The sequence below is a fragment of the Gadus morhua genome, chromosome 8 (genome assembly GCF_902167405.1).
Source record: "Gadus morhua chromosome 8, gadMor3.0, whole genome shotgun sequence".
NCBI lineage: Eukaryota > Metazoa > Chordata > Actinopteri > Gadiformes > Gadidae > Gadus > Gadus morhua.
Genome location: NC_044055.1, coordinates 21,221,621 through 21,247,371, shown reverse-complemented (window position 1 = coordinate 21,247,371; position 25,751 = coordinate 21,221,621). Strand labels below are relative to the sequence as shown.

Sequence of the window (25,751 nt, the reverse complement as noted above, 5' to 3'; positions counted from 1 at the left end):
TAAGCTGTAAAGTGCTGTGGAAACCCTGGTGGTGGACGACACCAAACACATCAAACACTACAGGGACCGGCCTTTTAGATCAGTGACTGCAAAACCATTCATTCTGAAAAGTATACTTATGCGTGTTGAAAGAGATTTTCGATTCATGACAATTATATTTTTTAACTCCATAAAAAGGAACATGTAGCTCTAAACTACTTGTTAGGGTGATGCAGTTCTGAATTTGAATCTTGGCATCTTTGGAAAATGTAGATAGCTGCAAGTCAATTTGGATTAATACAAGAGAGATGCAAAACAATCTGAACCCAGTACAATTAAAATTACAATTAGGGCATTTTGCAGACGCTTTTATCTAAAGCGACTTAAATCGGTTAATACATACATTGACAAACCCGAGGCAGAGTCAATCATGCAAGGCGACAGCCAGCTCGTCAGGAGCAGTCACGGGTACGTGTCTTGCTCAGGGTTAGAAGACAACTGCTCTACCTCCTGAGCTAAGCCGACCTGACCTAGGCTAGTACCACACATCCCTTGAGGCACCTCAAATGAACATTGAGCTAATGAATGGCTAGCCAATGGTACACTCAGGAAGTCAACCATTACTGCTGGACATTGAACACTAACTAGAAACCATCATCACTCTGAAGTGCTGTAGCATTTAATTTAAGAAAGCGCACAGACTAAAGACAATATTAACACTAATGGGTGGCCAGTGTTCCATAGTTGTAGTTAGACTTAAATCCCTTGTTCTGAACTGTAACTTTGTCAAATCGACATAAGAATATGTGAATGTAGAGATAGGAAACCAACTTAATTACTAACTTATGAATTATGACACTCCAAATAGACTCAATATGGGACATAGACGGTCTAATTAAAGCATATTGTCATTAAAAACAGGCTACGATTTCTGCTATCGTTGCCACTATTTCACTGCATCTTGATAACCACACACAGGAAAAACCCAAAAGGTACCAAATGTCAGGCAGGGCTTGTTGGAACAGAGCATGTCATAAAGAATTTGTGTAAATGTAAAACACATTCTGAGAACAGCTCGGAGCAAGAGCAAATTAGGGTCTATAAAAATAAAGGAATGGATGGATTGGATCACTATTAATCCAGGTGTAACGTTTAGAATTAAATACATACATTTCAAAACATGTAGGCTTCATAGCCCATGAAAAATGAAACATTATTGGATATTGGGACTTTATACCTGGAACTTTATTATTATTATTATTATTGATAACTGCTCAACACAATAAGAAAATATAGTGGGCAAACCACCTCAGCCTCTGTGTAAATGTATACAACTATATGCTGCTTTCTTAGGTTGCATCTTGAAGGGGTCAAGGATGAGACAGGACAAAAGTGTAGCCGAATCATGACGTCAACATCAAGGACTTTAGCATCTCAATACATGTCACCATGAGAAAGGTAGCGTACAGCTAATAATGATGAACAGTAGACTGAGGCTGGACGAGGACCACACTAAACAATGTGTCCACCACCAGGTATATGCTCATTCGAACCAGAGGATTGCCAAAACCCAAAACCAACATCTCATTAATCTGGGAAAATTCTTAATATGACATGAGTTTGACTCGTTTTTCGTTTGTTCAGTTTAATAACGGACCAAAGATGAAGGGCTAATTTAGCAGCTAACAGAGGAAATAACGGAAATCGGCTGTCCCATAATTCAATGCTAGACTCGAGTACGACTGCTACCCAGTCGTACCTGGTAGTTTAGTGGTTTATCCGCGCTATTATACGGTCTGAGTTAAGTGGAAAACAAATGTATGTAGGAAACAGACAAGCAGAGCATATTAGAACAACACTAGTGTATAAAAAACCCTATGGCGACTTTCGCCGAGCTAGCGGTAGCGTGTTAGTAGGCCAGGTCTAGGTCTCCTCGGCAGGCCTGCGTCGAGCTACAGTCAATGGAAATGTGGCCAGAGGTGGTGGTCCAGTAGCGTTATATGATTGACCAAACGTTTCACACGCAGATATAGCCATACATTACATTGCACAGAAAAAAATAACCGCATCATCTTTTCGGTCGTCGTTCAAAACGCTAGGCTGCATTCCCGTTCACATGAAAAACCCGACTGTTGGTTAACCATCGTTGTCGACTGCTAAAGAAACAATGTCGCAATAATTTGCTATATAATTCACATAGGTCGGATGGTGACGTTACCTTTTCCCGTTCCGTATCTCAAATCCGTTTGGGAGGAAAACAAACCGACTTAACGTGAATAACAGGAGGGTCGACCGTACGACCGTGTCTTCCCTCCCTTCCCCACCACCATCATGTAGAGATCCACGACAGAGCACCGGCGGTGTGTTCGCTCAAGACGTCCAGCCACCGTGGCCGCTCGTCTCCCACTCCACCCTCAAGACGCGTTTACCAAACCGCTTCCCCCCACCACATCACCATCCAAAGGAAATACTGCGATAATGTTTTGCAGCAGGTTTCTTCCGTTTCAGTAACAGTTTGCTTCCTCGGCGTCACATGTCACTGCTGTTCATTTAAGATGCAGGTCCGTTTATATGCACAGGAATGAACGTAGGCTACTTTTACATTTTGTGCCTTCCCGTGGTGGTTCGCTCAACTCGTCACGGGTGACCGTGTAGCCTCTCTCGCTGGAATCTCCCCTATTGTTTCTTATTTGGCAGAGAATGTCGCTTTTTGGGGTAGGCCTACTTTTTTTAGGTACTTTTTGAGATGGGCAAAAGTAATTGGCAGCTGTAGAAGACGGTTTCAAAGACTGGAAGTGTAACTTCGCTTTAAAAGACTAAATTGCTTTAAAAGCCTGATATACTTGAAATATCAAAAATGTAAAACATTTAAGATATTTGTGAATAGTGACTCATAATGAAATATGATATATAGCCTATTGTACAAAAAAAGATCTGACAAATTATACATTTATATTATATATTAAGCGTATTATGTGTATAGTTGCATTATATAGCACTCATGTAATCAATTTACCCATCCATCTCCAACAGTGGCCGAGTTCTAACGGCAGTCAAGAAGACGCCTTAAAAAAGGTAACCGTGTTAACAGTATCTCCACAACACTGGCCCCATGCTCTGGGCCAGGTTTTTGTGCGTCTTTCTGACTGATGACACCAGCTTATGTTACAACAGCAGCTCAATGGCACCTGTACTTCTCACATGCTCAGATTGCCTGGTTGATTCGATTTCCTAGCCTGAATCGTATCCTATGCATTCCCACCTCGTTAATATTATACATAAGCAGTTTGGCCGAGAGCCAAAGCTGGAGGGCATTAGGGTGCGCGGTTAAGGCAGGGGAAGGGAAGGGGGCGAGTATGTTCCATTTGACACTGGCGACTCTGGTTACATAGCATACAGATTCATCAATATTGATTCAGGCCGGGAATACAATAGGCTCTTCCACTGTTGTCCACTGTGTAAGAATTAAGAAGATAAATGCACATTACACACACACAAACACCGAAACAAAATTTTCTGCGCAGTTCACCTGAAACTATTTCTTTAGTCAGATAACTGAGCAATAGCCTAAATAGTTTGGAAATGTTTTAAACTATTTTGGTCTCTCACATGGGTTCCAAACACTATTTCCTTTGTTATGGTCAAGGGCTTCCCTCCGAGGGAAGTGCTGACCCACATGAGGCTAAGACGCACATTATTGCAAATTACATACACTCTGCATCCCAATATAAATGTAATGCAAAGCGATGCTACAACTGACTTATTGGATTGGAAAGGTACACAGGCGTTTTCACTGTTAACACTGGTTAACCTCCGAGTCCCGACTTCTGCCACTGCCAAACTACCAGCCGCCCCTAACTGAAAGCAGTGTTTCCCCCAGCACTGTATGGTTAAGGTGGCCGCCTTAACAACAATAGGGCCCCTCCTTGACTACTAATGTAAGAAAATGTAAAAAAATCTCGTAGGGAAAGACAACATATTTCCATCAGGTGCAAAAAATAAAGATAAATAATGCATTGGTAATACTGTTAACAACAATAGTCGTGCCATAAAGCTTTTTGAATGGAATTGAAACTGCGGCATCAGGCGGTTCTACTGTATATATTATTGCGCACTGAAACCCTCACTGAGGACGGCAGGGCCAAGAGACAAACCCTTTTGGGGTTTGTTAACTTGGATAAACCCACTGCTGATCCACTATTTTGGCCCCTTCAGGTCATTTTCAAAGGCTTAAACTTTCTTTCATGGAAGTTAGGAACTTTTTTAAAATCCAAATGGGATGCATTTGATTGACGCACCCACAAATACACAGGGTGGTCACAGTATGACGTGCACTGTGTCAGGACGCTTGGGGAAGATTTTCGCTCAGGTGTTACCTATGGCTATAAATGTCTCCCTTCTCAACTGCTGTGTGGCTGTGGTGTGTGTGTCTGTGTGTTTTTACACTCCCAGATAAGACGTTCTGTCTATAAACTCTAGAAGTTGCGATATAAGAAGTGAACAGACAATTTCTCACCTCGACAAGCAACGGAAGGTCATTCGTTTTGTCACATAAAAACCTTTAAATTCAAACATTGCGCCGACCGGCATATAAACACACATGTCACGTGATCTTAAAGAGACAGCGTCCCTAGAACACAACGAATACATGTCAATAACACAGTATGGTGAATTATGTCTATAGAGTCCACCACAAGTCTACACTTTGTTGCTCAAATGTAATATTACTCCCCTCCTTGAGCCTCCCTAAATGTCTTTACACTTTGTTGCTCTTTGTTTTCTCTGTATGCGTGTGATTGTAGGCTACTGCTGCCTGTCTTGGCCAGGACACTTGAAGAGATGTTTAATTTCAATGATGATTATTATTTTCAACTAACCAATAGTAGTTGCCATGCATTTTAAAATGTCAATGTACTTTTGAGCCCTGAATAACAGTAAAATCTATTTAATGATTTGCATGCAGAGTATACAACACTTACCATTGAACAATTACTCCTGTTACCCATACATTTACAAATTTCAATGTAATCAAATGCTCACACACTAGCTGCTTTCAGACACACGTGTAAGTCCTGATATTGTCCTGATGGGCCGTATGTGTGAACAACATATCCTGACATTTGTACTGTGAAAATCTCCTGAATAATACTACCCCTAAGCTAGTATTTTCTCCATAAATGTAAAAGGCTTATATGTGTATGAGGAGTAGAAAGTCTGTATTTCTCACACCACTTCAATGAGCTGGTTGATGACGCTTCTGCATGTCATTGAGTAGCCCCCTAAATGATAATCAGCCTGTTGCCTTTTGTTTGCTGAATGGTTAAAAAATATTTAAATGTTGGCACTGCTTTTAAGAGTAATTTGTGGTGAACGCTAAAAGGTCTTATATAATCCTAAAAGTACACTTCATGCAATAAATAACAATAAATGAGTTCACAGCTGTACGTGTACCGAAAATGTCAGCTGAAAGTTATAGGCTCCCGTCGTTCCACTCCCTGTTTTCTCAGTTAAAAACAGAAATCAACTACATTAGTCCAAGTGTTAGTTATATGCGAAATGAAGCAAAATAATACGCTCTCTTTCTCCAGTAACGCAGTCGTTCTTGACGCATTTCTTCTTCGTCGTTTATTCTGTTTGTCCCTAACTCATGCTCCATTCTTTCATCGATCGATGCTTCGGATTTTGTTGATGCAACGGAATATACGATGAATGCATCATTTTAGCGACATTTAAGATGATCGCGATTAGTTCGGCCCATTCTGCCTCCATTTTGTCAATGGTCAAATCAAAATATCTCGCCCCTTGCCAGCACACCCCCCTAAGCCCCCCGTTGATTCTACTGATGTCTAAACGACATCGATGTCCGCACATAAAGCATGAAGTGTGAATCACCCTCAGGGTAGTATCTCCTGATGATACAAATGCGGCAAAATGTGTGAAACTGGCTTATAAGTATAAAATGATTGTGCTTGCTTCATAACGTAAGGAGGTAATTATTATGCTTGCTTCATTACGTAATAGCTGAACCAAAATGTTATGCGTTTCATTATTGGCAAAATGTTATTATATTACTCACTCAGAAATGTGTCACATTATCTACTGGGGATTCCACATTATTGCTATAGGTTTAATTACAACTAGAGGTTGAGTGAGCGCAACGAGTGCACGGAAACTCTAGTAGTAGTAAAAAGGGATTAATACATCAGAAGGATGTATTAAGGATCAATCAAATATAATCGACTCGTTTGTTATCTTAAAAAAATCTGTTCAGCATCTGTATAGAATAAATAGAATTCCGTTTTTTTCAAGATCATATTTAAATTAATCTCACTGAGGACAGCCAATGTATGCACATGGATTTATTTTTTTCTTTGAAACCAAATGTCACTAGCGAACAGTAAGCAATGGATTAAAAAAGAAAAAATGTATGAGGAGGGTCGACATAAAAAATGTTTTTTACACCAATTTCATCATAAGTCATTGTATGTGTCTAACATCCATCATATTTATAACAAATATTACCTTGTGAAGTAGTCAGAGTCACTTCCCTTTCTCAGTCTTTTAAAATGTTAAGGACACTCTTCATGAAGTTCATAAAGAAAATAAATGAAGCCTGGACCATGAAGAGTAGCAGGGCACTGAACTGTGTGCAAGGCAAGGGTCAGCTGTCATGAGGGCTTTCTAATGTACCCGACACATTGCTTAATAATTAACAGGGCGCATTCCAAAAATAATGTTCCTATTATCTATATGTCGAAAAATAAACAACCTTTTTGTTTTTCTATAAATAAAAAAAACTGATTGAGATTACATGGAAAAAAAAAAATTAAGCTGATCAATACACAAATATTTGGTTAATTGAAACATCTTCCAGCGTTTTGTATATTTCTATTGAAGTACGTGCTTACTTAATGTTACGTTTTCTGGAAACTACATAACATTTAGTTTTTTATGACATGGTGTGATAATCTTTCACACTGATCAAATACTTGCATTCATGTTCTGCACCTTAGGCTAATGTGTTTTGAAAGTTTCAAACCAAAAACACCCCTTCCCTCCCTTCAGGCATCCTTCAAAAGCTACTCCCCAAAAACACATGACTAGCTCGCTAGCTTTAGCAATAGGATTGCTTAGCCTTCTGGAAGACCCCTGTCATGCACGATGAGTGGACTAGCAGAGTGTGCGCAGCCAATTATTAAATTCTGGCCAAACAAAATGTTTATTTTCTTTGTTTGAATATTTGTTTTATTTATTGTAGTCACGATGTTAAGAGAATTTCAACAAATAAGACAAAATTGCTTCTTAATAAAATGCCTACCCTCAGTTTAATTAATCCATTGAACAAAATTATGGTGGCATTGAAAAGATCCCAGCGAGAGAGAGGGATGTGGAAAGATCGCATGCTGGTGGTCCCAGATTTCTCAGACGATTATGAGCTTGATTCATCATGTGACCTGGGCCTTAGGGGAATCCATAGGCTTAGGGTGACCCTCCATGCGTGCTGCCCTCTCATGAGCAGCTAACAGACACAGAGAACAGTGAAAGATAGCAGGGGAGATGCAAATTACAACCAAAAGCAAGCATTATGCAAAAGAGAAGAACAGTCAAAGGCTGTTTGCTGAATGCTCTTCTAGAAACGTGAAACTATCATACAACTGTGTGACCAATGGAATGCCAAAGAGAGGCCTTTGGGAGATTGCAGTCTTAATATGGTGTGGTGTGCTAAGCCAATGTTTGGTGTATGAAAGGATAGTATGGTGAGTTAAGATATGGTTTCTTGGATCTGGTATGGTGCATTGCAGGAAGCACAGCAACAAACCATACGCTCAATTCACTACCTCTGACCCTTATTTATCTCAGACCGGTAATCTACGAATGGGACACAACATATCGACAAAAGTGCTCCGCACCTCAAACGCACACACACACACACACACACACACACACACACACACACACACACACACACACACACACACACACACACACACACACACACACACACACACACACACACACACACACACACACACACACACTGAGGCTCATTTAGTAGGGGCCTTATCGTGACAGGGTTGGAGCATAGCGGTAGCTGCCAGAAGACTGCTCAGCCTTCATCGGCACAGGCTTGAGTTAGGGAGAGAACCAGCGGCAAGACATGTAGCAGCATGCAGCTCTGGAACAGCAGCACCTCGGGATGTTGCTGTTTGGAGATTGAGTCTAATGTGAGGTTAATGTACCTGACTAAGGGGCTTGCAAAGACAGCACACAACTAAGATCATGCATTTGGATAAGGTTTGTCAATTTTGGGTTTACCTGAAGGGGCATTGTGTAATCTTTTAATAAACAGTTAGTCAAATAGTCTGAAGCCTTATCATTAGCTCAGTTAATTGACTGCGAAAACATATCAAGGAGTCCTTTTCTACGTGTCCGCTCTCTGGTCATGCATAATTCAGTGGAAACGTTAGCTCCAGTCCAGGGATCTTGTTGTAGTTCAATCAAGTTAAGGTCTTCATTGAATTACAGCCAGGCGAAGGCAAAGGCGAAGTCAGTCCACAGAGGAAGAGGGGAATCCAGTCGTACCGGTAGCCCTGCGTGGATTGGCTGGCCGCAAGGATCTCTGGTGATCTGAGGATCTCGGAGAGCCCTGGATGGGGGTACATAGGGCTCACCCAGGCACAGCATGGATGCATGCTGTTACTGGGTCCACCCTTGGACATACTTTTTACGTTTTCGTTCATCCCTTGTGCTGATATTTTCCATCCAAGCCCTTATTTTTTGTATGCATGACTGCTCACTGCTATCTAATTTCCTGTCAAAGTCTGCTAATCTTGCTATTGCACAATGTAATACGCCTAGTTAATAGTGTCAGGCTCACTAGCATATTTGCTTTATTTGTCACTCGACCGCACACACAAACACAAATGTAATACTGGCTTGTGCGCGGGTCAATCAATGGTGTTCTCACTGATCATTTCATGTGACATTGTGTTTGACTTCGCAATACTTTCTTTACAGTGATAACAGCGAAGCATTGAATGATATTTTCACGAGGAACTGAGCAACTGTCAGACGATAGAATATTATCCATGTTACTTGAGTGGCAGCTAGGAAGGTGAAAGAGAGATGATTAGGCTAGCATTTGAAAAGACAAGAAATACATACCAGTCATATCAGATGTAAAAAATGAGCTTGGCTCTCTTGGTGTTTCCGTTTTTTCAGAAATGTTACATTAGATGTTAATGATACTCACATTTTTCAATTTAACTGAAAATAGGCTTGGAAAAAACACATTTCTCTATACGGCTCTAATTCTACTTGAGATGAATCGAAGGTCCAACACTGCATAACTTGAGGAGGTTAATCCCATGTCCGTGCTGAAGAGATCAGTGTTTTCCATCGCTGTAACTCAACCCCTGTAACAAAGACATCTGTAAATTCATGGGTTCCATTGAAATCCAATGTAAAATGACCTTCACCTGACTGGTCCCTGAATTGCTATCACACGACACAGAAGAGCAAGACTCTAGACTAGAGGGAAACTTCTTTCTTTACTTTTGGATTAGATATCAAATAAAGGGGGGGAGGTACTCCTTCACAACAAAGTCTTCTATTGTGTTTCCTTGAAAGTTGCTTATTATTGTTGGGAAAATATTTCCGTAAACTGCATGCAAAATCAAAACGTGCATCACAAAGAACCATGAGTGTTTATGTCAAGTTTATGTGTGCGTTTGTGTGAGTGTGTGTGTTTGTGAGTGTGTGTGTGTGTGTGAGTGTGTGTGTGTGTGTGTGTGTGTCATAACACAACCCAAATACAAGATAAACATAGAGAACTTTAGGGAAGCACAGCTGCTGCACCACAGATACGAGCGAACAACAACAGGTTACGAGGAGGTGAGATGGTGTGGAGGGAGAGAGAGAGAGAGAGAGAGAGAGAGAGAGAGAGAGAAAGTGGGAGCAAGAGCTAGATGGAGATAAAGCAGAACTGAGCAACATTAACCACTTCCTCTTGTGTTTGTTTAGATTGCAGAACATTTTCCAATGCACGCACGCACACACACACACACACACACACACACACACACACACACACACACACACACACACACACCAAAATAACAGTAAAGACAGCATATCTACATACAGAAAGTTTTTGCTGTTATATCACAAATATATATATATAACAAAATGTGCTCGCCCATTTTGTTGTTGAACTGGACTTCCTGATTCCCAGCCCCTCCTCCCTCCTCCCTCCACAGGTGACAGCAGTACAACAGTACAAAGGCAAACAGGGCTGGATGGTCCAAGGCCAGTCTGTCAACAGATGTTGAAACGATCCACGGTGGACAGGGAAGACTGCTGGATCTTTACATGGGAGAAATAGGCCATTAGGGCTCACTAGTAAGGGCATTCGACCTAACCCTAACCAAGTAAAATGTTGCCTAAACCCAACCTGGTAGTTGAGCTGCCCTACCAAGTCGTTTTATGGCCCACCACCCTTTGAAAAAAATAAGTCCACTAAGTCTGAAATCTAATACAGGTCATGAACCCTGGTCCTAGGTGAATGTCCCGTGTTTGACCCGTTCATCCACCACCAACCCCTCCTGACATGTACTTTGTGGCACTTTCTACCATGTCACCTGACTTGAGTCGGCTTTCTGGCAGAAAGGACTTTCAGGTAGAGTGCTGCGTGGCGAGACGCAGCGCTCTGGCCAGAAGGTGGGATGTGCACACAACTACTCTTTTGAACATTGAGACTGGAAGAGAGCCATTTATCTGCCAGCTGTGTTATGTGTGAGACAGGTTGCTCCATGTCACTCCCTTGTATATGAGAGAGAGAAAAAGGACACTTGCAAAGATGTTATTTGGCCTTAGAGGACTACACATCCGGCCAGCACTCCAGCCCCGGGAACTGCCGCGCTACTATACTAATATATAGCATATATTATTATATAGTCAAGGATATCCGATAGATATAAGGGCTGTTATTCAATAGATCTATTTTGGTAACCTTGGTGTGGAGCAGCTTCTGTGGATATGCTGCTCACCCACCAGCGATGCTTCGGGCCACAGCAACATCACATTAAAATCATGAGCATTAGGAACCAATTAACTGTATGTGGAGGAGCTAGATCAGGAGCTCCTAAGGAGATCAGGAGCTGGATCAGGAGCTACTAAGGAGCTACATCAACAGCTACGAAGGAGTTAGATCAAGAGCTACGAAGGAGTTAGATCAGGAGCTACTAAGGAGATCAGGTGCTACTAAAGGAGATCAGGATCTACTTAGGAGCTAGATCATGAAAGCATTTTTGAAATGACTTAATGCAAAAGTTATGCAAGATAACCTAATCTTGGTCTGCAATGATGAATACCAATCTCAACAGCCAAAGGACGACTTGGTGCTATTCACATACCTTTCCTATAGTTTGTATTGTATGCAATACAACACTCTCGGGCCAGTAGTGGTTAACACCACTTTTCAAGGAATCGTGGAAATGGAATTGCTGATAAAAAAATAAAACAAAAATAAACCCTGATGTGCTGCTAGTGTTACTACATAACCCAACTGATCAATTACACAACTTAATAACACTATGCCGACAAATATAGAAGCAAATTACCGAAAGCAGACAAAGCATTTTTCCCCAGCTGACAAAACCGTCAACCACACCCATCTACTATACGAGATGTTGGTGCAATGCCAAGGGGCCAGGAGTCATGTTTGTACTCAATTCTCAATAGCACCCGGCATAGTTTCATCATGCAGGTCCCTAAGGCCATGAAGAGAAGATGGAATTTAAGTGAACAGTTCAGCAGAAAGGTAGGCATCAACATGATGTCCGAACTTGAACGCTGGAAGCATTCCACTCCTACCATTAGTACCAAGCTCTTATGTTGGCAGATGCATCTTAAATCGATTTACTCTCAGACACAAAGGCTCATCCGTTTTTGTCCAAACTTTACTCAAGTTGTTAAGTTTACAAAATGTGTACAGAATGGTACAGCAGAGTGAAACAAAGCACCAGCAGTTGTGGACAAATGATCAATTTCAAATGTGGGCCTCTCCGCATTATTCATTTTTTAATAACGCATTTAATAAACGAGTCGCAATTTAACTATTAATGAGGCTTAATCATCGGCCTTCAGGGACGCGTTATCCAGTAAAACAAAAACACTAAAAGCAATCTACTTATTCCATTATGAACCTGAAATTGATAAAAGACAATGGCCAAAAAAACATTGTTAGGTCAAAGGGATAAGGGTTACGGTAGAAGTGCTTTCCGTTGAACTAAGTGCTTGGATACCACCCAGTCCCCCCAAAACAGTATTAGAGCACATTTAAGTCCAGAGGAATTTTAAATACTGACCCAACCACAGAAAATAAATAAAGATCTGAGATTTCTAGCACTTAATGCCCAGCAAAGCTTTTGTAAAAAAATAAGAGTTCTCAAACTCAACCTAGCAATCATAAATAAGGTAAAACAGTCAAAATGTGAAACCATACATTCCATCGTTGATAAATATGAAATGGCCTGATAAGACTTTAGGCATGTCTCCTTAACCTAGTCTATATAGCTTGGTCATCACAGTTAAACCACACACAACAAAGTCTGCATATTGGTTGTAGTTCATTCATTAATTCCTATACTGTAAACCTGGGAGGTAAAAAGACTGCCTGACTGGTATAACTTATTCCTACAGGATTTTCCATTTTGTTTGGGGTCCCTCCGTTTAATATTTCCACAGATCTAGATGCATTGACTTTTATTGAGTGGATTTTTCAATACACTGAAATAGGCCTATACATAAAATCCGCCATGTCGACCAAAGATTATTTCCAATATTGTAACCAAACAAATGTAATTGATTTTATTTATTTTTTACAGTGTATGAAGTCTGGTTTGTAAAATTAACAAATAAAGATATTTTTCTATCATGTCACCATTTATTTCCTTCAAAAAAATGAGATCCCTACAGAATAAACAAAACCTAAAATAAGGTTTGAGAGAAACTGGTGTCAACTGGTGTGAACACACACACACACACACACACACACAGAAATGTCACTGAAAGTCCCAGCCGTAGTTTATAAATAATTAGCCCTAAGGACTGTGGAAGCCTCGATCCGCGGGGAGAAGGACGAGGCAGGGGGCTCGGAGGTCGGGCTCGGAGGTCGGGCCCTCTTCACTTCGAAGGCCCCGAGCCGGGGCCCTGGGACCGGCTCCTGTCTGTCCAGAGCTACTCCATGATGGCCCGGTACACCATGGGTTCGATGTAGTCCTCCCGGTACCGGGAGTTGATGACCCGCTGCCTCTTGGACGTCTGCTTCACCTCCTTCTCCGTGAAGATCTTGAAACGCATGTCTGACGCCACTGACTGAGGGACGAGCGGAGAAGCACACGTCAAAAGTCACGCAATGTCACCCTACGCCATTCCATTCTAATGCAAGAGAGTAGTGCGGTTTCAGCAGATGGAAATACGTAACCTCTGCAACAACGACCCTGGTTCTTCAAACAAAATTACATCAGATCATTGGAGATAGCATCTCCTGGACCACGGACGCTGATGGTCTCAAACCAAGTTCATGTCCTTGGGTGCACACCTCTCCACAACGGGCCTATGGACCTCTTATAATACAGTCCTCCGGGTGTGCTGTGCGTAAACTAAACCATGTTGCCACACAACACGCCCTTGTCTCATCATGGAAGACGCCCTTGTTGACAAAATTCTTACAAGTCATTTGCATTAATAAAAAAAAAAAAAGGTGTGAAATACTAATGTTGGAACAGGGAATGACAACCTGCTAATGAGAACAAAGCAATTTATAATTCATCCTTAAGAATGTTTTTACAGATTGTTCAGTTAGTCTAGTTGGCATAGTATGAACTGTTGTATAATGAATTCACACCACCCACGTAACAATAGCCGTGCTCGGTCTTGTTCAATGAACTTGAACCTGACTAGTGGCAGATGTCCGGTGTACAGCATCAGCAAAACGGTGAACTAACTGAATTACAGTGCAGGCGAGGACAAGCAGGGCCGTACCAGTCGTGACTTGACACGCTTGGGCAGGTCCTCGTCCAAAGTGTAGATGTCCTCCCTCTTCACTGAGATCTGGGAACCGTCCTCAAACTCCACCTGACACACACACACACACACACACACACACAATGTGTAATTTAAGTTCTATATGAAGAAATTATTAACTGTTTAAAACCAAGGTAAATGATTCTGTGGTTTGCCAGGACCCCAGGTTAATGTGGGGTTTATGTCCAGATGTAAAGCAACGATGATTATTGTTCAACTCGCCCCTTTTGTGAGGTATGGGGCGTTCCAAAGCTGAGCAGTAGGCATAGCTCTATCTCGGTTTGTCCATCACAAGCCAGCACATACAAACAGTCCTGCTAGGTGGGTTTCGCTCTGCTTTTTCCATTAGTGCCCAAATATGCAAATCCACCACATTCGATTCTGTGTTTTCACAACACCTCGCACGCTCACAGAGACTGAGGAGTGTGGTTCGAGTCCTGAGCGTAGATACCGGTTGGTTCCAGTCCTGAGCGTACATACCGGTTGGTTCCAGTCCTGAGCGTAGATACCGGTTGGTTCCAGTCCTGAGCGTAGATACCGGTTGGTTCCAGTCCTGAGCGTAGATACCAGTTGGTTCCAGTCCTGAACGTACATACCGGTTGGTTTGAGTCCTGAGCGTAGATACCAGTTGGTTCGAGTCCTGAGCGTAGATACCGGTTGGTTTGAGTCCTGAGCGTAGATACCGGTTGGTTCGAGTCCTGAGCGTAGATACCGGTTGGTTCGAGTCCTGAGCGTAGATACCGGTTGGTTTGAGGCAATGGGATAATTCGGAATCCTCAGTGCAGGGCAACAATTAAGTAAGTGCGGAGCATAAGTGTAAGGGGGGGGGGGGGTTAACTGATTGGAAAGCTGCCTGAGAGTTATGACTTCTGAGTCGAAACGTAGGGCTCAGTTCCCCGTCTTAAATTCTCTTGTTAAAATGAGGCTTACGACACAACGCAAATTAAGCTTTTTCCCCAGACGAAGCCATTCCATTGCAAACAAATCCAACGTTCAAAACAAAATTCATCACTGTGCTCATGACCAGGACATTTAAAAGGGAATCCTACCTACTGGCCCCTCAGTCTGTTTGTGAGTCAGTGCAATTCTGCAATTCTGTCCTCCCTACAGTGGGGAGAACAAGTATTTGATACACTGCCGATTTTGCAGGTTTTCCCACCTACAAAGCATGTAGAAGTCTGTAATTTTACTCAACTGTGAGTGACGGAATCTAAAACAAAAATCCAATTTTTAAGTAATTAACTTGCATTTTATTGCATGACATAAGTATTTGATACATCAGAAAAGCAGAACTTAATATTTGGTACAGAAACCTTTGTTTGCAATTACAGAGATCATACGTTTCCTGTAGTTCTTGACCAGGTTTGCACACACTGCAGCAGGGACTTTGGCCCACTCTTCCATACAAACCTTCTCCAGATCCTTCAGGTTTCGGGGCTCTCGCTGGGCAATACAGACTTTCAGCTCCCTCCAAAGATTATCTATTGGGTTCAGGTCTGGAGACAGGCTAGGCCACTCCAGGACCTTGAGATGCTTCTTACGGAGCGACTCCTTAGTTGCCCTGGCTGTGTGTTTCGGGTCGTTGTCATGCTGGAATACCCAGCCACGACCCATCTTCACTGCTCTTACTGAGGGATGGAGGTTGTTGGCCAAGATCGCGCGATACATGGCCCCATCCATCCTCCCCTCAATACGGTGCAGTCGTCCTGTCCCCTTTGCAGAAAAGCATCCCCAAAGAATGATGTTTCCACCTCCATGCTTCACGGTTGGGATGGTGTTCTTGGGGTTGTACTCATCCTTCTTCTTCCTCCAAACACGGCGAGTGGAGTTTAGACCAAAAAGCTCTATTTTTGTCTCTTCAGACCACATGACCTTCTCCCATTCCTCCCCTTGGTCATCCAGATGGTCATTGGTAAACTTCAGACGAGCCTGGTCATGCGCTGGCTTGAGCAGGGGGACCTTGCGTGCGCTGCAGGATTTTAATCCATGACGGCGTAGTGTGTTACTAATGGTTTTCTTTGAGACTGGGGTCCCAGTTCCCTTCAGGTCATTGACCAGGTCCTGCCGTGTCGTTCTGGGCTGATCCCTCACCTTCCTCATGATCATTGATGCCCCATGAGGTGAGATCTTGCATGGAGCCCCAGACCGAGGGAGATTGACCGTCATCTTGAACCTCTTCCATTTTCTAATAATTGCGGCAACAGTTGTTGCCTTCTCACCAAGCTGCTTGCCTATTGTCCTGTAGCCCATCCCAGCCTTGTGCAGGTCTACAATTTGATCCCTGATGTCCTTACACAGCTCTCTGGTCTTGGCCATTGTGGAGAAGTTGGAGTCTGTTTGATTGTGTGTGTGTGGATAGGTGTCTTTTATACAGGTAACAAGTTAAAAAAGGTGTAGTTAATACAGGTAATGAGGGGAGAACAGGAGGGCTTCTTAAAGAATAAAAATAGTCAAATGTTCTTCACATCTTTGATTAAACATCCGGCTCAATAAGGAAACATCTTGGGTGATTTTAATGGTAGATAATAATTAATTTGCTTATCAGGCTTTCCCACTTTGTTTGAATCCGTTAATCAAACAACACCGCCTCCAGCACCTGCCCTCACAACTGTAACTGCACTGGCGAGTGGACACAGAATCAAACCCTGTGTAAATGTTTGTTAAGGGCACTATTGGAGAAAGCGACATAGCCCGGAGAGTTTGCATGCCCCTACCTGGGTCAGAGAATAGAGAGATATAGCTTTGGGAGCAGACACTTGTTTTGGATATAATGGATGTAAATAGATTAGCAAGTGTACCTATGACGAAAGTAACACAGTTGAGGCTGATATATCAGTCTCAACTGTGGTCCGAGCTTTCACGAAGGCAGGAATAATCACTGAACTGCCAGGTAACAGCAGCGACACTGACTCGGATAATGACGAGAGGGAGCCGGGCATGTTTGATACCGTAGGCTCGCCCAAATGTTCAATTCGGACACTGAAGAAGAAGAATTCGAGGGATTTCTGGATGGGGAATGAACTGAAAAAGTGACCTAAACATTTGAATTTTCTTAATTATAATTATATTATTCATTTTTACTGAATTTATTATTTTACTATATTATTTATTACTGAAAAAAAAAAAAAAAAAAAAGTAAACGGTGTCGGCCTCAACACCGGTAATACCGTATACCGCGGCAACCCTACTGGGAGATATTGTGAATATGCACATTAAAGTTTGAACAACGTTGAGTTATTGTGAATGCACTACGTATAAAACATAGTTTTATACGTAAGTTGAACAATTTCGAGAGTTTGATTGCGCAAACAACCATGACTTTGATAACCAACATTGCAAGTCTTGACTTGTGGCAATTTCAGAGACGCCAGGGTTGTGACGCACCTTGAGAGTGGTTGAGTTGAGCAAAGAACAAGGCCCAGATGGGGGGGGCACTGTACCTGGTACATGGGGATGGAGTGCGAAGCTACAAACTTGGCGCCGTATATCAAACCGTCCGTCCAGCGGACCTGGACCACGTCCCCCTGGCTCGGCGGACCAAAGCGAACACAGTCCCGGTTCTGGAAGCATAGCATTGAAAAAAAAAAAAAAAAAAACACACACAAACACACAGTCAGGACAGGCTTCAAATTATAAGATATTATCAACCTCTCAAATGAGCACGGAATGAATCCTCTTCAGGTTGATGACACTACGTCTACCCAGTAATCCCCTGGTTTACTCTGCCGTGGAAATAGGATGACTGTTATTGACCTACCAGCACAATGTTAGGGATAATTCTATATATCATTTAGTCATTTAGCAGACACTCTTATCCAGAGCGAACGCGAGGGAATGTGGGATTCATGGTGTCAGTGAGCACTAGGGCTTTGACTCCGAACTTCGTGATTTGAATATAATTCGAATATCAAAAAATAAACCAAAATTCGAACGAATATTAGGCAGCCCTTAATATTCAAACCTGTTATGGGCAGGCCAAGAGGGAGAGACGTCGGAGAACCCATGCAGTCTATTCATAATATTGTAATGACCACGGAAGAGGCAGTGAATGAAGAATTGATTAGGCAGCGATTTATTAGAAACCTAATAAACCGTTGAAACACGCAAGACCGGTAACCATAGCAACGCCGGTAAACAAACCTCGCAAAGCCCAATCCAGGGCTGAATCCGAATACTCATACTTATAGTATGCATTTTGTAGAACGCCACAAATATAGCGCGTCCGAATGCTCAGTACGCATTGTGTAGTACGGAAAACGTTTCCGAATGCGTTACCGGAGTCTGGTAACAAACGAAGAAGAGATGGCTGACCCGACACTACCAACAGCGGCTTAGAAAGACGTCGTAGAAAGCGGTGAAAAAAGGAGACATTAAAAAGAGTAAAAGAGTAAAGTAATTAATTAAGTAAAAATAGACATTTTTAATTTAATAGCAACGATGACGAGACGGAAAACAGGTAACTTATCAAGGTCATTTTGCCGGCACCTGAGGGGAGATACGTCATCTCCAAACATCCGGTGGAGTTTCGGCGGTGTTCGGAGGCGTTCAGTGGTGTTCTACGCATAGCTGTAGACCGTACTACACTGTCAAGTGTAGTACGGTGAACAGAAATAGTATGTACTAAGTATTCGGATTCAGCCCAGGTCTTACTGAAGGCCTTTAATGGTCAAAATATTATTAATAAATATTCAAATACATTTGAATATTAATATTAATAAACAAACGAACTTTGAATATGATTTTTTGGCAAAAGTCAAAGCCCTAGTGAGCACAGAGGTACGGTGCTAGACCCAAACTGGATGACGTTATTCCTAGCATCGCTACCCCTGACCTCGTCTCTCGTCCCAATCAATAACCCCGTGTCCCCCCGCCCCCCCACTCACCTGGATGTCCTCGGGGAAGAGGTTGTCGCTGTAGGAGCCGTCGTCGAACACCACCTCATAGAAGGTGGCGCTAGTGAGCTCCGTCACCTCGCTGTGGTAGTAGCGGGTGTTCCTGTACTTGCAGATCACCCGCTGGCCCAGCGCCAGCTCCCGCATGGACGCCTTGCTCCGCTGGGGGGGGGGGCAAGGCAGGACACTTGCAATGAGCAGGGGGGCACGTGACCGTTCCCAGTGGATCCACAATGGTCATTAAAAAGGTCAAAGAGAGTTATGGCCCTACCCTGTTGAGCTGGATATTAAAATAAAACTAATTTACGATGTTACGGCAGGTTAATTAATGAATAGATGAATGGATTACACCTCCCACACAACAGGGTTTCAGAAGCAGTTATGAATAATAGGAGATGAGGGGACGATTCCATTTTAACACTGAATGAAGCTGTTTAGCTGAATGAACAAGAAGAGAAATCATCCAATCATAAAAGGCCAGGCGATTGTCATTATTTCTCCAACACTGTAGTTGAGTAAACATGATCAATCTAGAACAAGGAGAAAATGGATGCAATGAGCGTATCGGTACACAGACGATTGCGTTTGAGCGTGAAACCAGACCAACTGCCTGGGTCTCCTCTGATCAGGAAGTGGATCAGCAGGAGGCTAACAAAACGCACGGGGTGGCAATGGAACAGAGCAGCGCGCTGCACGCCCGTGGGATTTAGTCAACACTTCCTCATATCCCAGAGAAACCAGACACCGTGCAGTGCTTATGAGACTCCTCCCTCTCCGTCCGACCTGTTTGGGCACGCATATTGTGTTTGTCAGGCGAAAGCTACTCACACCAGCCAGCCTTACATTGGCTGTTAGTGGGCAGAGAGAGGACAATGAGAAATCCTATAATGAAACACCACAGGAACAGAAAGACACACACACGCGTTTGTATATATACACTACCGTTCAAAAGTTTGGGGTCACCCAGACTATTTCATGTTTTCCATGAAAACTCATTTATTCAACAGTTTTCAACTGTGCTAACATAATTGCACAAAGGTTTTCTAATCATCAATTAGCCTTTAAACCCGATGAGCTAAACAATGTACCATTAGAACTAGTGATTGATGGCTGCTGGAAATGGACCTCTGTACACATGTAGATATTCCATTAAAATTTCCGTTTGCCGTTTCTAACTAGAATAGTCATTTACTACAATGTCTAGACAATGGTTTCTCAACGGGGGCGTTACCGCCCCCTGGGGGGCGTTCGCAAAACCTAGGGGGGCGCTGGGAACGTGATTTAATTTTTAATTTTTTGTGGGGGATTTTTAAACTTTCATGGTTTTCAAATTGTTTTGGTGCAAAAATAGGCTACCTGAAATAAATAGCCTATGCTCAGTGTAACAGTGGTCAGACAGCGCGGTTCAGTCCTGCACAAACCCAGACTCCGTTACATCAACTTTCGTCATGATCTCCATAGTAACGCTGATAAACATAACCCAAGTTCGCAGGTTAACAGTTCAATAACCAACACAACACAATCCATCATGGCAGAACAACATCCTCTTGATGTTGTTCAGTTCCAGCTGCTGTGAGCGTAGTCTCCACGAAAAGACCTTTGCATTTCAAATAGGCCACAAAATATATAGGCCCTTCATTCATTGGTTCACGGGGCACGGCACGGCGGGAGACGTGGGAGTGCCGTGGCCACGGTGCCCAAGGTCGCGGGGTGCCGAGGCCGGGGCACGACGGGAGACCGGGCACTCCCGGGAGTGCCCGCGCGCATCTCTCCCCCTCATATTTATTTATATATTTTTCACCGAAACCGACTCATTCATTGCTATTATTGAACAACGCAAAATCAATGAAAAACGAGGCAATGACACCTTTAAGCAATATAACACGAGAGTGAGTGGGTTGTTAGTTTATTCATTTTTCTTATGGGGGGGGGGCGCCAGACGATCAGGGTAGGGTCAGGGGGGCGTTTGCTCAAAAAAGGTTGAGAACCACTGGTCTAGACAAGCCTGGTCCTACCAGACCATCGTACTTCATTTCATTTGTACAGAAGGTCTGGAACTGCTCAATTGACAAACGTTCACTCACTTGGAGGCGGGTGTCTGTAGAAGTTTTAAAATGATTGGATCTGCCCAGTGCCACTCTGGATCTGCCATAACCAATCGCATAGCGTTCGGTCGTGACGTATGTCATGCGACGGGACCGGCTCCTTCACCACTAACGGAGCCAGCTGGAAAATCTAACTTTTCCCGAACCCGGTGGGGAGAAGCGCCACAACATCATGGCCACCAACAAAACTCAGCAAAGCTTGTTCTTGCTCCGGCTTTAATTGAACGATTTTCAGCAGCGTTCCCACAACAGACCGAATAGCTTCTCTCGTATCCTTCTCCATTGTCTTCCTCTGACTACTGGCTCGCGCGACCTAGACGTCTTCGTTCTCAGCCACTCCCTCTGTTCGCTGATTGGACCGCCAGAAATCTGGTTTACATGGAACGCATTTACATTAAGCAGACCCAGGCCTAGTACTGAAGTGAAATGAAAATTGAGCGGAAGTAGGTAGGTGGGCGGTGCCAGGCTAGGTCTACACTGTATTTCTGATTAATTTAATGTAATCGTCATTGAAAAAAAAAAAAAAGCTTCCGTTTAAAAAATAATGGCATTTCTAAGTGACCTCATACTTTGGAACGGTAGTGTATAAATACCAATGTTTGTGATCAGAGCTACCAAGACAGTTGCACTGATGGACTCTCTTCAGAACTTGTCATAGTAAGCACAAAAAAGCCAAAGGGGAGTTTTCTGTTACGTCTAAAGTCGAGTTTGGAAGAAGATTCTTTGACCAACCATATTGAAGCTTTCTCGTGGTTGATTTATAGAAAAAGGGAAGAGACTTTACCCATTTCTGTCTGCATGACGTGAGACCTAAAGTTCACACACCTCACATCACTCTGCAGGACTTTCATTGGGCATACTATCTGTTCATCTGTAACATTTTCGTAATTTTCCCAAACAAGATAAGCTGTTGAGCACGAAACTAAACAAAAACCACATGTAGGGCAACGGTTACAAAAGGGCAGTCTTGGTCGAATAGGGCTGGCAATTCCTTCACATCTTTCAATACCACATGCTGGGTTTCAACCCCAGTAAGAATTTTACATTTACAATACATTTTCGCCTCCAGGTCATATTTCAGCACATTGTACTGAGGGTTTGGTCGCCACGCCCTAGTGACGGACAGCCTGCCCACGCCACTGCGCCTCGGGTTACCTCGGGTAGGACGGGGCTGCGGTGCCGGTGGCAGGTGATGTAGACGATGAAGGGCCAGTCGTCGGGGTACATGAGGACACCGGCCGCCTGGGCGCAGGTGGGGTGGAAGGCCGTGGAGCAGCGGCCGTGCGAGCACTGCACACAGCAGCCGCTCACCTCCCTCACCAGCCTCTTCCTGCAGTACGCACACTTCTGCCAGGAGGGGAGAGACACACACACAGAGAGAGAGAGAGAGAGAGACAGAGACAGAGACAGAGAGAGAGACAGAGACAGAGACAGAGAGACAGAGACAGAGACAGAGACAGAGACAGAGACAGAGACAGAGAGAGACAGAGACAGAGACAGAGACAGAGACAGAGACAGAGACAGAGAGAGACAGAGACAGAGACAGAGACAGAGACAGAGACAGAGACAGAGAGAGACAGAGACAGAGACAGAGACAGAGACAGAGACAGAGAGAGACAGAGACAGAGACAGAGACAGAGACAGAGAGATGGGGTAGGGGAGGGAGCAAGAGAGAGAGATTGGAAACCGTGTGAGTAATAAAAGGATTATCACGACGGAGATTGAAGACAAGAGGGAGCCCCGCACACATGCTAGCTGGAAGGAGGGAAATCCCCTGATCTTGGCGGCACAGTGTAGCATAACTTTTTTACAACGCAATTTCTTTAGGAAGTGCTCCTCTGAGATGACCCGGGTCCAACAATGCAGACCGGTGGCACTGCCCAGAGTCCCAGAATAACCCTGGGACAGGGCGGGACTCATGCACACACAAAGGGAAAACCTACCGTCTGTTCTAGGCTTCCGGCAACCACAACAATTACAGGGGAGATCCAGACCAAGATCTTCTCTACACCTGGCATCAAAATGCGATGTATCTGCATAGGTTATCCGTTGCTCAATAACCCATCATGGGCTTCTGCCTTAATACTGGGTATCAGGCAAACGATTAAGCGCATTCTGTTGATCGCATCTCGACATGCTAATGAGATTTGGATGCCTTGGCAACAAGCATGGTGCATCCCAGGGCGAGCTCACAGCAGTCTGGCTCTCAGGGCCAGCCAGACCTCTTCCAGAAGTGCATCTTGCTGGCCGTCACAACGACACAATACTGACGGCAATGGATCCAGTGTGCGTGTGCCACCTAGCATTGTCCGAGGGCGTTCTCCCATCCAGAGGAGGCGGTTCCCGGTCAGCTTTTGAACGTGGTGTCGGGGGCAACTTGGGGGCGGCGGTGAAAAGATACCGACATCCCTGAGGCCTGTTCCCACGGTGCCAGACACAGCACACCAGAGGCGCCGCTCAATTCACTGGAAGGAAGGGACCCGCCGAGACACTGCCACGACGGATCAAAGCATTTCCTTTTACTCTGACGTGATCTGTGTAGTGGGGGCAATGCTTACGAGAGCTGCCCACATGGTGGAAGCCAGAGGAAGGCGGTTAAGAGCGGAGGAAGTTCGTGTGAAATAACTAAGAATAGTATATGCTACAAGTGAACCTCCTAAGATGGTGCAATTTGATTGGTTCACTATCTCGGGATATTTGGAGCATTCACGTGTAGTATATACCAAAATAATTATTTGTTTATTAATTAATTCATATTAATTGTTTGGCGAATAATTGTTAAATACTATATTGCGTATATATAGTCTTCTAAAAGTATCTACGATGTAATCGAGGCCAATACTTCTGATATTAATGTGTAATGATGTAAATGGTGCATAGAGCAGTTCTATCCTAATTCCCTGTTAGCACGATTTGTTTTAGTTCTTCAAATGGAATTTGCTAGAAGCTTGCTGCAATTTCCGGGTGGGATATCCCCTTCGTTCAACAAATCAACAATCCCCCCATTAATGATGATATTAGTCGTTAAATGGCTTAAATCAAGTGAAGGGATTTGAACAAAAGTTCAAAAGTCTAAATGGAGTAAACAATGTAAACATGCACACCATTTAAGAAAATGTAAATGGTTGGAAACAAATAAAGTGACAGCTGAATGAAAAGCACAAAGCATTGCTAAAAATGCAGACATTTAAATTGAACTGAACAGAAGAATCTGCGGCCCCGTTAAACGAGGACGCTAACGGGTAAAAACGACTAAATATTTTATCGGAAGTGCCTCTCGTTTAGACGGTGACCACGTTTTTGGGGCTTAAAAACGCAAAAGTCTGAAACCACCCTCCGGACTGGAAAACTTGAATACGCTCCACAGTAGCGTTTCCGTCTACACTGCCAGGACACAAAACTCTGCTCAGATCTGCTCATGTCGTGTACACGTTTACGTCGCATACATGCGCCAGTACAGGGAAATAAACATACAAGTTGGATTAATTCCATGCGTCAGACCTTCCAAGCTGCACTGGCAGCTCTAATAAACTTACAGGAGTCTTTCCACGAAATGTACAGGATAGGTACAGATAGTATTACTGAACAGAGAAGGATCATTTTGGTTTTCGCGGCGCGGGTAAGAAAAGAAGGAAGATTCTATGCATGCGCTCAGACATGGCGGTGTTGTGTGATAGTGTAGCACAGTACCACCTAGCCACCTGGCATGCATACCCAATCGAATTCCACACACTTCTGCGTCACCGTATGCACGCAGATTTCCTCCCGAAAACGTTTGTCTGAACGCAGAATAAAAACGCGACACCACTTTTGCGTCTTCTGTTCGGACCGTCATCATGTGAACGTAGCCTGGAAGGTAAAATGTATTGCACTGCTGGTGTGTGTGTGTGTGTGTGTGTGTGTGTGTGTGTGTGTGTGTGTGTGTGTGTGTCTTTAAGAGAATAGCGAGCCGGTGCGTGATTAAAAGTAGCCCAATAGAGTGGGAAAAACAGCCCAATCTGGCAACACTGCCTGAACGTCCTACAAAAGTAGCTCAATATGGCAGGAAAAACTGCTCAATCTGGCAACACTGCTGAACCTCCCCACGCTCCAGCGTCAACGTACATCAATGAGACTAACGGAAAACGAAGCCGGTATGAAACTAAAACTGTGATTCTGAATGAAGTTTAAATGATATCGAAATTCCGTTTGGATATTATTGATGTGGGTCGATTTGTTAAATGGTTTGAACGAAGGTAAACGGTTGAAAAATGATTGAGTTGCGATGTCTTAAGAAGTAGAAGTGGGAGGACGGCAGAGCCGACTCCTATGTTAGTATTTCAAAAGTAGAATATCCTAAAAAGTATAAAATATTTAACAAATCTGAAAAGAAGCACGCGATGCAAGCTATTATGAACATTTTATAATTTGAATTGCGTCTCTAGGTGAAAAATTGAGGAAGGAGATACGTCCCAAAGTTTGTGAAAAATAATAAAGAGGACGGAAAGAAAGAGGAAAACTTATAAAGAGCAATAGTTGAGCGCTGCATGCAGCACTCATCTAATTATTATAACTAGATAAAAAAATACGAAAATTTCTTATCATTGACGGGCCCAAATTAAAATATTTGCCATCAGAACAGAAATCAGAAACAACTCCTCAGTCAGCCCCCCGAGTGGCCCTGTAAATAACACCTCAGAGCAGACAG

The 25,751-nt window shown here is 43.4% G+C and overlaps 2 protein-coding genes and 1 long non-coding RNA gene across 10 annotated transcripts in view; 1 reads left to right on the top strand and 2 right to left on the bottom strand.

Moving 5' to 3' along the window:
* The window catches only part of st3gal3b (ST3 beta-galactoside alpha-2,3-sialyltransferase 3b), a 43,550-nt gene extending 36,909 nt beyond the window's left edge, over positions 1–6,641 (bottom strand). For 3 of the 8 annotated variants that reach the window (XM_030363953.1, XM_030363958.1, XM_030363960.1), the window contains exon 1: positions 6,502–6,641. The gene's annotated coding sequence lies outside the window, so the exon portion shown is untranslated. Of the gene's footprint in view, positions 1–2,023; positions 2,044–2,197; positions 2,595–6,501 lie in introns of those variants that run through there. The other 5 variants (XM_030363952.1, XM_030363955.1, XM_030363957.1 and 2 more) reach the window with 4 other exon arrangements.
* On the top strand, positions 2,527–12,913 carry LOC115548993 (uncharacterized). The gene is made up of 3 exons (XR_003977677.1): positions 2,527–2,694; positions 3,013–3,054; positions 10,239–12,913. It is a non-coding gene; the product is annotated as an uncharacterized LOC115548993 (long non-coding RNA).
* Positions 11,924–25,751, bottom strand: part of LOC115548989 (lysine-specific demethylase 4A) — a 44,035-nt gene continuing 30,207 nt past the window's right edge. The window contains exons 18-22 of the mRNA XM_030363950.1: positions 22,220–22,411; positions 18,951–19,121; positions 17,508–17,627; positions 14,026–14,118; positions 11,924–13,356 (exon numbers count right to left, since the gene is read on the bottom strand). Of these exons, the coding sequence (XP_030219810.1) occupies positions 13,219–13,356; positions 14,026–14,118; positions 17,508–17,627; positions 18,951–19,121; positions 22,220–22,411 (714 nt within the window). The 3' untranslated portion in view covers positions 11,924–13,218. The remainder of the gene's footprint in view (positions 13,357–14,025; positions 14,119–17,507; positions 17,628–18,950; positions 19,122–22,219; positions 22,412–25,751) is intronic.